The sequence below is a fragment of the Pleurodeles waltl genome, chromosome 4_1 (genome assembly GCF_031143425.1).
Source record: "Pleurodeles waltl isolate 20211129_DDA chromosome 4_1, aPleWal1.hap1.20221129, whole genome shotgun sequence".
Taxonomy (NCBI): Eukaryota; Metazoa; Chordata; class Amphibia; order Caudata; family Salamandridae; genus Pleurodeles; species Pleurodeles waltl.
In genome coordinates this window covers 231,109,086-231,124,272 of record NC_090442.1, presented here as the reverse complement: position 1 = coordinate 231,124,272, position 15,187 = coordinate 231,109,086, and the positions used below count along the sequence as shown (strand labels likewise).

Here is a 15,187-nt window from a genome sequence, read left to right as displayed (position 1 = left end):
GGAGACTGACCAATACGCTGCCTGGATTGTACCCTGGTGATGCAGTGCTCGCCTCACCTTTTCTGCTGCTCCACGTTATGGAGAAAGAATCTCCTAACTTTATCCCCATGCTGCGCCAAAGGGGTCAATGGGCGATGCTCATCCCACTGTCCCCTAAGGTTAGGGACGTTCAAACAGTCATGTAGCTGTGAACAGGAGCTTTGAGTGCGTAGAAACACACAGTGAGAGACCAACAGAAGGCATAAGTGTGCTTGCAGTAACAAACCCATATGTGCATATAATCATATACTCACTAACCAATGTGGTTACACGTGTAACGACTTTCAAGAGGAGACCAGCATGGGGTTTGATGAGACCTGTGAGTGCCTGTAGAATGAATGAACTTTTGCAACTGGTAAGAGATGGGTCAAGGGGTTATTTAGCAGAGGTGGCTCAGCTGCAAAAGGGTGGCAGATATGGCTTTTGCCCTATTTAGAGTGGATAGACATGGGGACACTCTAAATATGGCAGACAGAACTTCTGCCATTTTTTGCTGGATGCCCGAATCCACCAAACTCAACCTGGTTTTATTTGGGCAGAGCAGTATCCTTCCTGGGCATACCGCTCTGCCCAATTTAAAATCAGAATCTACGTGTAAACCCGCTATAGAATGTTTATTTCCTATTGGGTCAAAAACGGAGAGTAACTTCTCCATGTGCAATAGAACGTCTTTTAGTGTGCTCCAGTGAACATATCCTTGTAGGGCTTACATTAGTCTTTTTTAAGACATCTTTCTGACACAGTCTGGGCCTGGCGAGCAAAGTTCAACCAATGGCCGATATTGTCATCATACCTTATTTTACAGACCAAATTTCAGACACTGGAGGTAGCAACTTTCTGTTCTTGTCTGATAATTCCTTCAGTCTCATCTAATTAGTGCAGAGTGCTGGTGAACTGCCTACAGGCTATTCACTCTGATTTTTATTATTATAAGGTTCCTTTAGTTATGTTTGTTGGATCATAAGGAGGTTATTTTTATGTGAAGCGATATTCAAAAATTCAGTTTATGATTTCTCAACCTTCTGCCCTAAAATTAGACATTGTGGGTTGTCTTGTGTATTGAGCAAGATCAAGATGTATCTGCATATTGTAGCTAGTTGCTTGGCATATTCATCATCGCTTAATGATTTTCTATGCAAGCTCACCTGAACAGTGGAAGGGAAGAAATACAATAGTCTCCAAAGAAAGACATATACTTCTTAAACACAGACCTTGCCATTTCAAGGAAAGAAGGATTTCCCCAAATCTCTTCTATCAGCCATTTTAATGAACCAGCAAAGGACATGAAAGGACGACCATCTCCTTACCCTTCCTAGAGTTTGTGTACCACCTTAGCAAAGAGGCACTGACTAACCCAGTGTGCTAGACGTCCTTTCCAACTGAGCTATCTGAGTACTTGTATTCCCTCAGGCTCTAAGAATCACTGACTATAACAGAATCCCAATACCCCAGTGTCACAAAGCTCATCTGTACATCAGTTTGGTTTGATTAAAGAGTCAGTAGCTTTTGACATAGGTTGCGGTTTTTATTTAAAAAAAAAAAAACAGTGACCACCTTCCCTTTTGATTTGAATTTGCTACTTAAACAGCACATTAGAAATGGGTCTTGGCGCTGGGAAAACCAAGGAGCCCCAATGAAAGGAAAGGAATCAACAATAATTTTGAGACACTTTAATGGTGGGGATTGGTCTTGGTATCCTATCTGAAAATGAGAAAATTATCAATTTGTCTCATGTGCAGAGTAACTAATTCCATAGCTCATACCAGAGAAGCCTAAAGGATGGCCACCTTGCTGTGATCTCCTGGTCATTAGAAGACATAGCAGCAGTTAGTTTCCTGATCCAAGGGGTTTCAAAGAGTCATTCGTTAAAGGTGCTAAAATAAGCAGTACCGGGTGGTAAAATCTTTCTGAATTATGCATAGATTCAAATGCTAACCCTTATTACTGACGTCTTTGCAGATTGACATGATCAGATTTCCTGACATGGAAGATAGGCCTTCTTACAGTATTCTGCACTATGTGCAACTTCTCAGACATGCCAGATGGCAGCCCAACATAAAGACCATTGCAATCTTCCAATTTTGAAATGACATGTGTTGATATATTGGAGGTACACATTTTAGATGAAAGGTAAGGTACTACGGGTTTAAGACTGCGTGGACAGATATAACAGGAGATATCTACTGCACTGAGTTTCAGCTGGAGTGGTAGATTCCTGGCAAGACTAAATCCCATGGATTTGACTCTAGGGAGAGGAAAGGGCTAAGCGTTCATGCTAAACGCTACTGGACAAACTTATGGAAGAAGCACTTTTAAAATTTGCAGTGTTGCACGCAATACCCATATTATTATGACATCCACGAACGACCCCATAGTGGCCAGTACATCTAGAAACAAAGAGGATGCCATGTTACAGTGATGTAGTGTGCACAGTAGCATTCCAAGATGGCTTTCTCGTAAACATTGCAGGGGGCAGCTATCTTAGAATGGTACTTTGCATACTGTGTCATTGTTTTACCATTTTGATGGGGCCACCACATTCATTCTAAACATGGCAGCTTGGAACAGTGAATCAATGATACACTATGGACAAAACCATTCCAAGATGGCTACCCTGGTTGGCCACAAGAGTTCTGGTGCACTCCATAGGAAATGAGCAGTTTGACAGCACTGGGAGTTGATGGGTGCTCTAAAATACAGACCCAGTATCGCCACTCATAGAGCAGCACCAGCACAAGCTCCTTGGGAGGGCAAGAAATTGTGTAGGAAGTGATGCTGGAAATAGGGATGCATTTGATTTCTGGTGCAAATATAATGCAGCAAAATACTGTCAACTGCCAAAAGACCAATTGCTGTTCTGTGTGCTGATATAAAATGCCTACAAATTAATCGCTGTTGGGGACTCGCTCCATCTCCCATTTTGTGTATGGTGTGTGGGCTTAACCAAAGTGTTAATGACATTCCAAAAGAGCAATGGCTGAACAAAGATCCTTCAAAGCTCCTTTCTGAATACAGTTTTGTTAAGAACATAAAGTATTTGTTTTGAGATTTTCTTTTTTAGATCAGGCTGGTGATATATACTAACCTATAAAGGATAAATACCATAGAAGATAGATGCTTTGAGGCTTGTCTATTCTGGTGCCATAAAATACCCAGTAGCCTGTGTGTGTAACCTTTCTCCTGTGTATTTACCGAATAATGTTCCAATTTGCCCTAAAATTAAAATGCCCTTCTTTTGGTGCTAATGGATGGCCCCAGCAAGACTTCCCTCATTTCTCTTAGTTGCAACAAACATAAACAATTTATATGGAACTACATACATAGCACTAAAATGGTCTACCTTACAGAATATGATAGATCAGTAAACAGCAGCACCTTGATTAGTTCTGTTGATGCTTGTCCCTTAAGTAGGAGAAAGGAGTAGGCTAAGACATCAGGTGCAGACACCTGTCTCCCCAGTCAGCTTCACTAGTCAGAAGGTGCACGGTTGAGACTATAAGAAGTGTTAGATGGTGAAATCAAGATGCACTCTACGTCAGCAGACACAATTCAAACAATGGGACCTCTTCACCGAGTTTTGTGACTCAGAGGTGTAGCTAGGAAGCAATCAAAGCCTACTTCAATTCCCAAAAAAACCTAAACTAACCAATACACAAAGTAGATACTGGAAGGTTATTTGTCACCATTTACCCTAAGACTTGAATGCTTCATATACTACTTTTTTCTGTGCATAAATATATGATTGTTACATGTATTATGCTGTTACTGGCTTCGACTCAGTCTATTTCAAGAAACTATTAAGTATTTCACTGAGGTTGCTGTACCTGACCTATGTACATAATCATTCCTGTCGGGTCAAATTTGTGCAGTGGCCATCTTTTCCTCATCTTTAATTGATTCATTGCCACCCAAAGGTGTCAACTTGCAAGCTGTCAGTCCTCCTGATAGACTTAAGCCGACCCGACAATAACCCTAGCCACTTTTTCCAGAATGAATGAGAGATTCCTTTCATCAAATGTGACTTGAACATGTTGGAATCCTTCTGCACGCAGGCTAGTTCTTGTGAGTCTCTTAAGGTCGTTACCTGGAATACTACTCGACTCAGGAAAAAGTTAGGTGACCTAGGGCGGATCAACCAAGTAACCGGATACCACATGATCTGTCTTCAGGAAGCTTGGGAGATAGAGCCTAGCTACTTAGATGGGTTTTGCACCTATCATTCCCTAGCCCTTCCTCCTAACACTGGAAGAGCCAAAGGTAGACTTCTTACGTTGATTGTTAATACATTTGATGAGGAGGTTATTCAATTCTATAATCACTCGCCTTATTTCCACTGTTTTGTGTGTGATTTGTCCAGGGACTGGGACTAGGATTTGCTAATGATCAATTACTATAATAATTGTTTTGATAGTGATGCCCTGTGGGTGGTGGCAGAGCTTGAGGAAGTTCTTTGGTCTATTGATAATGCTCATTCCAAGACCTTGAAGCTTCTTTAGGTTGGTGACTTCAATACTCAACCACTACTCAAGGGTAGGGAAGCCAGTCTGCGGGCTGGTAGATAATGAGGGTGAGACCTTGATACATTTGAACCCAAAGACTACGGTAATGCTCTTACCAGTTTCCTGATAAAATTTTACCTGGTACTGTTGAATGAGGTATCGGACCCATTAGGCCGTCTTGCTTCTACTTTTATGGGGGTTGACAGTGAATCTACTATTGATTTTATTTTAGCTTCAAAGACATTAGGCAGGCTGACACATGACTTTTAGGTGGTATTCTCAGGCCTCCGTGATCATGCTAAATTGTCCTATAGCCTGAGGTTGAGAGGGTGAGTACATCTTGGCACAGGGTAGGATTCAAACCAGTGCTTTTGAGGAAATTATGACCAACATAAGCCATGCCCTTTTGTGTGACTCCCGACCAAGAAATCCATTTGCCCGGGTATGGTTTGACACAAAAACCTTGTCAAAGCTTCACCTGGCTTTGCACTCTGGCCTGAAAGATAGGGATCTCATCAGAAGGTTGTGAAGAGCCTATAAAAAGGTATGAGGTGCTAGGACAATGGAGCTGAAAGAGAGGGCTTGGGAGGACCTGCGGACAGCCAGTATGGGCAAGGACTATGTCCATGCCTGCTTTTGGAAGGCACTGAATGCTCCGTACTTTAGGGAATCCACTGATCCCACCAAAGACGTACATATTCAGGAATCAGGGTGGATAGAGCACATTTCAGCGATTTATGCAAGTGGCTCAGGGAAGATAGACAGGGTGGACTTAAATAAGCACCGGGATCACACGCCTCTAGCCTTTGAACTAACTGAGGCACAGAGGGCTTTAGGAGAATGTAGAAATGGCAAGGACACAGGTCGAATATTTTCTTGGATTGTTGGGATTTATGGGCACCATTTCCATGTGAATGGTTTCAATGCAGTTGCAATGGGTGGTCCTCCTACCACATGGCAAAAGTCAGTTATTGTTGCAATCTAAAAAAAGGGACTAAGTCACAAGCAAAGAATTACAGACCCATATCCCTATTTGACTCTACCACCAAAGCAATGGGTAGGATTTTGCTGCATAGATTGGAGAATTAGGCCACAGCTAACAGCATCCTACCAGACACTCAGTGCAGATTAAAAAAGTGGTTACGATCCATCGACCAAGGCCTGATTTTTAGAATATTAATAGGCAAGTACGCAGTTGTAAAGAAAGGCTTGATTTACCTGCATTTATAGATCTGATGGCTGCATTTCACTGTGTGATTCACTCAAAACCTTGGGCTCTTATGTCTGAGATGGGAATTGAGGCAGCCATTATTAACCTCATTAAGCGAGTGCCTGTGTGCATTATGGTAGGGCGTGCACACAGTCTTTTAAGATTAAATGTGAGGTTAGACAAGGATGTGTGCTTGCCCCCTTTCCTATTTTCCTTGTACACTAACAGTGTATAAGCAGCTTTAGTGGGGAGAGCTAGAGATGTCCCATAAATTGGTGCATGTCCTCTTCCTATCCTCCTCTATGTGGACGATGCAGTGCTTGTGGTAAAAACTGGACAGGCACTGCAGGGTTTAATAGAGGAGTATACTATCTTCATGCAGAGCTGGACTTAAAGGTGAATTAGAGCAAAACCTTTGCCATGAATTGTGGAAGAAGGCCCAAAATTCCATTGTCCATTAATAACCTTAGGGTGAGTGACGCCTTGAGTTTTCCCTAACTGGGCATCCTCTGATGTTAAGTATATGTGGAATTCAATGGTGTCTAATAGAGTGGTCATGTTAGAAAAGTCAATCTTGGCCCTGATAAACTTCAGTAAGGAACTAGGCGCGAAACCAGTTAATGAGATTCTGACCATTTATTGAGCTAAATATGTGGCAATTGCCACATTTGGGGCAGGGATTTGGAGCATGGTGGACATGCAATTCAGCGCGCAGAGGACGCTTTCTCAAAAAATCTTTTAACAGTCCCAAGGAGCTGCTCCAACAGTGTGTGCCATGACCAGTGAGGCTTTCCCTATTTTATGGATACAATTAAACTTGCCCCTCTATTGCTCTGGTGCTCAATCTGGACAAGATAATCTGTAAAGTTAAATCAATGGACGCTCGAGGACTGTCTGAGATGACATGCAGTTCTCGAGGCACCCTGGATGTCCTACGTGAAATCGACCCTGGAGGAAATAGGGCTGAGTTATTCACCTCACCTCAATTCTCCTCAAAGTTGAAGCAGGCATTTCGGGTGAATGTTAGGGGGAAAAAAGTGGAATCTAGCAAAAATAAAGTGGCAGTACTTTCTTACAACCAGACTCCCTTGCATGCGAGCCTGCAACCTTATTTATTAGATATTCAGAACCTGCAGCACTGATTTGTTCTCACCAGGATTCATCTAAACTATCTACCTTTAATGTTGGGCTAGCCCCAAAGGTATTACTCCCTGAAGGATTTATGTCCCTGCAACCTTATTTATTAGATATTCAGAACCTGCAGCACTGGTTTGTTCTCACCAGGATCCATCTAAACTATCTACCTTTAATGTTGGGCTATCCCCAAAGGTGTTACTCCCTGAAGGATTTATGTCCCTGCCCCTGTAATGGAATTTCCTCCCAATCTGACTTGCACTTCATGTTCTTTTGCCCATTTTAAGAGGTTCCTAGGAAAAACCTTATTGTGCCCCTTTTAAAAGGTTCTCATTTTAGACATTGCAGACCAGCCCTTTGTTTCCTAAAGAAACTTGATGCCCCTGTGTTTTGGCAGGCTATGGCTCTCTATGTTTGGCAGTGCCTAAAGTCCAGAAAATGTATTTTGCTATGAAAAAGCACACCTGGGATGACATGCAATTGTATTTTCTACTGTATGGTATTTTAATGAACATATACTGTTTTAGATTATACGATTATTTTGGAAGATGTTATTGCACTTTTTGGGAGGGGGGATCTCATTACCTGGATATTCTAAAGTGTGGTAATGGTTTAATGGAAGTGCTAGGGATTTTCCTGGCTCCGTTCAATTTTTATGGTATACTGAATTGTCAATGCATTTTAATCTCTGTGTATTTTATCCTGTACTTTTATGCTAGGGAAATGTAACAAATAAAGCTTTACTGACCGACTGCCTGACTTGAACTTTTCAGTATTAGTGCTTATTGCTTTATGGCCCACAAGAATTAGTCAACTTTCTGAAGACTGACACACCTGTAAAGACTACATGGGGAATGTTAGACCTGACAGCTTTGGGGTGGTCACCCCCAACTTTTTGCCTGTCTCCCTCCACGTTTTGACACTTTACCCCTGCTAGCCAGTGCTAAAGTGGATATGCTCTGTTCCTTAAAACATGGTGACATAGGCTTATACCCAATTGACATATTTAATTTACTTGTAAGCCCCTAGTAAAGTGCACTGCATGTGCCCAGGGCCTGTAAATTGAATACTACTAGTGGGTCTGCAGCACTGATTGTGCCACCCACATAAGTAGCCCCTGAACCATGTCTTAGGCCTGCCATTGCAAGGCCTGTGTGTGTAGTTTCACTGTCCCTTCGACTTGGCATTTAAAAGTACTTGCCAAGCCTTAAATTCCTCTTTTTCTACACATAAGTACCATAGGGCAGGATGCTGTGTAGACAAAAGGCAGGACATATACCTATGTGTTTTATATGCCCTGGTAGGGGAAAACTCCTAACTTCATTTTCCAGTGCTGTGAGGCCTGCTCCTTTCATAGACTAACATTAGGGCTACACTCATATACTGTCTGAGTGGTAGATTAAGATCAGAAAGGAGTAGACAGGTCATATTAAGTATGGCCAGAGTGGTAATACAAAATCCTGCTGACTGATGAGGTTGGATGTTATATTACTATTTTAGAAATGCCTCTTTTAGAAAGTGAGCATTTCCCTGCACCTAAATCCTTCTGTGCCTTACAGCCTGTCTCCAATCCACATCTGGGCTGGGCTGGTTGACGGCTCCCTTGTGCATTTCACCCAGACAACCACAGACACAAGATGCTCAGTCACACCTGCACACATCTGCATACTGAATGGGTCTTCCTGGGCTGGAAGGGTGGAAGGCCTGACTCTTACATTTCAAAGGACAGTGGCCTGCCCTCCCACAATGGACTGCCAAGCCCCCTACTGGGACCCAGGCAGACAGGGTTGTACTGAAAGGGCACCTAGTGCACTTCAGAACCACTCTTTGAAGTCTCCCCTACTTCAAAATCACTTTTGGGTATATAAAGTGGGTCCCTGACCATACCAATTTGGGCACTTCCTGGGACAGATACTCTGAACCAGATCCTACGACCTGCCAAGAAGAGGTGCCTGGCTGCCCAAAGGACTCACCTGGACTACCTTGCTGTGAAGGACTGCTGCCTTGCTGTTGCCCTGCTGCCTTGCTGGCCTCTGGCTCTGCTGAGAAGTGCTCTCCAAGGGCTTGGAATGAGCTTGCCTCCTGTTTCCTGAAGTCTGAGGGCCAAAAAGACTTCACCTTTGCAAAGGCACTCCTTGTGCGGCGAAAATCAACTCACAGCCTGCAGGAATTGACACACAGCCTGCCTAGTGCTGAAAGAATCACTGCATTGTCAAACCGGAGGGACACACCCCGTTTCCCTGAGTGGAGGTTGACGCACCACCAGCGTTGCGACCGGAACTTCGACGCACAGCCCACTGGATCAATGCATCGCTGAGCCAGAACGACGCAGCCAGACTTCCTGAGGGAGGAATCAACGCAGCGCCTGCCATGCGACAGAAACTCTGCCGCATTGCCCACCGGATCGACGCAGCACCTGTGACTTTGTCCTGCACGCCCAGGATTTCCACGCATCGTCCTTGGGCGTCAAAAGACCTCACATCGCAAAGAGGGTTCAAGCCTGCGCACCAGAAATCAACGCAAAGTCCTTGCCTCGTGAAAAGTAAATGATGCATCGTCTTTTTTGTGGTGTTTTCACTGAGTTATTGCATGATTTATTGCACAATTACTTTACACAGTGCCTTCTAAGTTAAGCCTGACTGCTCAGAGCCAAGCTACCAGAGGGTGGGCACAGGATGATTTGGATTGTGTGTGACTTACCCTAACTTGGATTGTGGTCCCTACTTGGAGAAGGGTGTATACCTCTACCAACTAGAGACCCCATTTCTAACAGGTAAGAAGATGGAAAACTCAATGAATGTGATACGGCTACAGCCCACTGCCATTGTAGCATATCATCTCACATATGGCACACAATCAGGCCACCTCTCAATAACTATTTTGTTCTTGCACCATGTCTTTAATTCAGTTCATGCACAATGCATTTCCTCTTTTAAATTGGGCTACGTCCCCATTTACTGAGGGAAAACCCCTTTAGGACTATGCCGTCACTCATTTTATGCCAGCATGAGCCTTGATAATCAAGGCCTCCACAAGCATCTGCGGTACCTTTTGTAATATCAAAGTGCCTGAGGTCTCAAAAAGTGGGTGCAAATGCCCATTGCATCCTCTATGGCACTTCATGTAATAGGTCTCCAGAGTCTGAGGAATGGCAACACATTTGTATTCCTTCTTGCTGACAGCTGCCTCTGAAAGTGAAGAAGCATGTCATCCATATTGATTTTCATGTCCACAACGTTTAGTGGAAAGAAATTGCTCACCCCTAACGTGTCAAGAATAGCCTGTACAACATATTAACAATCCAAGTTTGATTTGCGGTATTCCTGTTTAGTCATTGTTAGACAGAACAATTATACACTTTCTGGATAACCGATGGCCTCAGAGTGATGTGAAAGTGCCTAAAATAGTTGATGCTCCTCACTAAATTTAAATCTTCCTCTGTGGCATGGAGCACCAATGGTTGAAATTGTATCCTGTCAAAACGTTTTGCATTGATGAAAGCTTTGAAGCGTTATAAGACATCGCCATACTCCAGAACTAACGTAGGAGAGGAGTGACAAATCAACTCTAATGTTGTGCCTATTGTGGCCCTTATATTGATTGTGATTGATACCCTCTGTTGCTTGAGTCAGATGCTAACACATCTTTTTGCCTCTGTTTTTCAGGTTGTTGATGTGTGCTGGACTCTGTTTTTGCTGTTTTTGTTACTCTGGGCACTTTACTATTGCTAACCAGTGCTAAAGTGCAAGTGCTCCTATACAAAATGTGTATGTAATTGGTTGATCGATGATTGACATATTTGATTTACTAGTAAATCCCTTGTAAAGTGCACCAGAGGGGTCCAGGGCCTGTAAACCAAATGCTACTAGTGGGCCTGCAGCACTGGTTGTGCCACCCACCTAAGTAGCTCTGTAATCATGTCTCAGACCTGCCACTGCAGTGTCTGTGTGTGCAGCTTTAAACTGCAAATTCGACTTGGCAAGTGTACCCACTTGCCCGGCCTAAACCTTCCCTTTTCTTACATATAAGGCAGTCCCTAGGTAGCCCCAAGGGCAGGGTGCAGTGTATGGTTAAGGCAGGACATATAGTAATGTGTTTTATATGTCCTGACAGTGAAATACTGATAAATTTGTTTTTCACTGTTGCAAGTCCTGTCCCTCTCATAGGTTAACATGGGGGGTTACCTTTAAATATGATTAAAGAGTAGATTCCCTTTGGGAGTGGATTGACATGGAGTTTGGGGTCTCTGAGCTCACAATTTAAAAATACATCTTTTAGCAAAGTTGATTTTAAGATTGTGTGTTTGAAAAAGCCACTTTTAGAAAGTGAGCATTTTCTTGCTTAAACCATTTCTGTGACTCTGCCTGTAAGTGGATTCCCTGTCTGGGTCAGTTTGACAGTTGGTCTGGTTGCACCTCTCACTAGACAGTGACAGAAAGGGAACTGGGGTGTAGTCTGCATTTCCTGATGAGCCATCTGTGCTAGGAGGGAGGGAGTGGTCACTCATACCTGAAAGGGCCGTGCCTACCCTCAAACAATGCAGTCTCCAACCCCCTGGTGAGTGTCTGGGCAAAGCAGGATTTCACAATCAAGAGAGACTTTCCTTTGGAGTAAGCCTACTTCAAAGGGCAAAATGGATATAAGGAGGGCACCCAAAACCACAGACTTTAGAACACTTCTGGAAACCAAGAGTAACCTCTGCCTGGAGAAGAGCTGAAGAGCTGAGGAAGAAGAGCTTCCCTGCCTGTGACTGTGCTTTGTGGAGCTATCATGCAGTTGCTGCTTCTGCCTGTGCTAGAGGACAAAGACAGGACTTTGTGTTGCCTTCCTTCTTGTGAAGATCTCCAAGGGCTTGATTTAGAACTTGCCTCCTGTTGTTTGAAGTCTCAGGCACAGCAAATACTTCTCTCTGCCAGCACCTGGAGCCTCTGGAGAGACGTCTACTCTGCCAAGTAGTGCCCATCCAGTTCCTGGGGCCCTGAGAAGAGAAGCTGCCAGCCCAGAAGTGAGAAATCCACGCACAGACCGCTGTGCGGAAGAAGATCGACGCGACTCCGATCTGCAGCTGAAAAATCGATGCGCCGCTGGCTTCGCAGCTGAAAATCTACTGTCACCTGCAACGCGACTTGAAGATCGATGCCCGTGGCTGGAGAAATGACGCGCAGCATCGCTGACAGAGGCAGGTGGGATCGCAACCCGCGCTGCGTGGGTTTCGGACCATCGTGCAGCTGAATTTCTGACGCAAACACTGCTGGGCGTGTAAAAACGACGCACGCCGACCTGACTAAAGGAGAAACGACGCAAGCCCTTTCTGACGTACACTCGCCCTTGCAGGGTTATTTTTGGCGCACCCGAGGTACATTTTCACGATAACAGCGCTAGCGTTGTATTGAAAATTACATGAAGACTCTTTTTTAATTTTTAGTGATAACTTGACTTGTCTGAAGTGCTTTCATTAAGTTACTGTGTGTGTTGGTACAAATACTTTACACCTAGCACTCTGAAGTTAAGCCTACTGCTCGTGCTAAGCTACCAAGGGGGTGAGCAGGGGTTAGCTGAGGGTGATTCTCTTTCACCCTTACTAGAGTGAGGGTCCTTGCTTAGACAGGGGGTAACCTGACTGCCAACCAAAGACCCCATTTCTAACAGATCTCTTTCATTGCTGTTACAAACATGTGTTAATCTTGTAAGAATGACTAGAGTTTCCTTCTATCCGCAATAGCAGCTGAGGTTTGAATTTGGTGTATCAGAGCCAGGTAATTTGAGGTACTCCAATATCACATTAAGCAGTGATGAGACAAGCTCTTGTTTGTACTGTGCTGCATTATTCAAAGATGCGAATCTAGGCCCAAGGTTCATGTATCAACTCCTTGTGTAGCACTCAGTAGGTGGTAGAAGGTCTACGATGCTGCATACAAGATAGGTTGTTACCAAGTAGCAGCAACATCTTTCTGTTGCTATGTGATGCTTCCTCTAGTTCTTGACATCACAACTGTTGCTGACGCCAAAGGATCCACAGTGACAAATCAGCAAGACAGAGCCCCTTATGACAAGCAATACCCGGCTCCTGCTTAAGTGGCTGCTTTGCTGCACCCTCAGTCTCTCCAGTCTCTTTCTTAAACACCAACTCCGTTGAAACCTATGTTGGCAACATACTAGGAATATCGCAGGAGACTTTTAAACGAGTCTGTCTATGAAACATGTAGGAGTGACAGCTGTGTTACATGGGTAGCTGAAAGGGCCTGCACGAGCTCTGTACTCCCCTGAAAACAGACGAAGTATGATGCCTGACCTCCATGCTCACTCAACGCTTACTCTCTGATCCCATAGTGAAGATGTCCCTACACTTAAAATAGTCATTCCACACAGACCAGACATAGCATATATATACTATATACCTGCTCTGATGCCACTTCCAATCATCCTTAGGAACAAGGCACACATCACATAAACACACTACATAATACATGAGACCATTCCACATAATACCAGCACCATACACATACATCTTCTAGCTGGCCACCATGCTGCACTCAACAGTACTTGTGCACAAGACACACTAGGCAATCATGTCGCTCCTAGAAGTGCTTGCCACACCACATAAAACACCCAGCAAGAAACACCAATCAGAAAACGCAGTATACATAAAAGAGACCTCAGATTTTCAATGTGATTGACTATCAAGAGGCTCCCATCTTCACTAAACATTAAGACAGGTCACGCAAAACCCCCAACAGAACACATTGGGTAGAACAACTTGCATATATCCAACACAACCATATACTTGGCTCTTAAAAAACAACGGAGTCACATCACATAGAAAGCAACAGCAAACCCCAGACCATTTAAAAAGAAGGTCAGGGGACATATTACTAATTTGAAAGCCATACAAACTGCTGATAAATCCCTCCAGCCTCTTTGCTGACGAACATAACATTTACCCACAGCTCTCTGAATTGAAATGACCTCTAAAATATCCATCAGGAGCACGGATGATCCATTTCAGTACATCAACCACATACTAATCGCCACCACAGACAGTCACACTTATGAATCATCTGATCATATTAATCATATTATCCTATGAAGTTTCAAAGTCCATTCAGCAATAGAGACGCTGGAATGGCAAGGACGGCAACTTAGAAATCCAGCAGCTGCTAGTGGCGGCGTTAGAAGCAATCTGTGCGCTAAACAATCACCAATAACAAAACAATCTCACTTTTGCAGTGCCATACAAATGAACAAGTTCACCAGTGAATGACCAGAGCATGCAAGAGAATAAATGAACCCAAGCAGGAACTCGCTGCCGACTTCAGCTCCTGTTCCTGAAAGGAAAATAAGTGAATTGTTGACAAGTTGTGTTATAAGATTTCGTGGTTTAACTATGAAATGAGATTCACGTGCACTGTGACGCCTCAAGTGTGTTTATATTGTTTTTCTGCTTCCTTTCCAGAGGGAAACTGGGCGACAAATATGCCAGAACCACTGGCTATAATGAGGTTGCTGATTTGAACAACCTCGTCATCCTTTATCCTCAAGCCAGAGCAACATTGACAAATCCCAACGGATGCTGGGACTGGTAATGAAACTTGTTATTGCTTTCAGATGAGGGCTATGTTTACAATTATACTCCTATTGCTTGCAGGCTCGGTGGCCCCTCGCAAAACGCTTCCTCTAACCCAAGAAATGTGATCATATTACAGAGTACACGGTCAAAGAGATCCTGATTTGCACAAACTAGCATTGAGCCTTTCAGATCCAGCCTTTTCTAAAGCCTGTGATTTTTTTTGCAACTTTTAGATTGCTTGTGTCTCATTTTCTGGAGCCATTTTGTGGTTCAAATAGCTCTTATTTTCACATGAAATCGTCTTCCCGTAATTACAGGGGGTGTTCGGACTCTGTATAACTCAGGACCTTAAAGCATTCTGAATGTGTTTTCACATAAAATAGCCAAGACAAATATGCTCTCACTAGAAGGAATTAGACTGAAGCCTCTCTTTAATGAAACTGACTGCCATTCACCCTGAGACTTAAAGAGAAGGGATTGGGGAAGCTTTGGTTTCCTTTGACCTACACGAGTAAACATCAGGCAGTCAAAACACTGAAAGGTATTAGAAAAGGAATCTCAGTGAAGTTTAGTTTGAAGAGGGGTTATTCATTTGCTTCAGAGACTTTTGAAAGAGTCGGGATTTTTAAAGTTCGCATAGATAAATTGATGAGCAAGTATCAATTTGCAGCAAAACGTGTTGATTCTTAGGCGGACTGATGCAGTGCTTCTAAAAGAAATGCAACCAGGTGCAATTTT

The 15,187-nt window shown here is 43.6% G+C and overlaps 1 protein-coding gene across 1 annotated transcript in view; it reads left to right on the top strand.

Moving 5' to 3' along the window:
* Positions 1-15,187, top strand: part of LOC138288499 (poly(3-hydroxybutyrate) depolymerase-like) — a 240,661-nt gene that overhangs the window by 186,042 nt on the left and 39,432 nt on the right. The window contains exon 9 of the mRNA XM_069230048.1: positions 14,336-14,461. Coding sequence (XP_069086149.1) covers positions 14,336-14,461 — 126 coding nt within the window. The remainder of the gene's footprint in view (positions 1-14,335; positions 14,462-15,187) is intronic.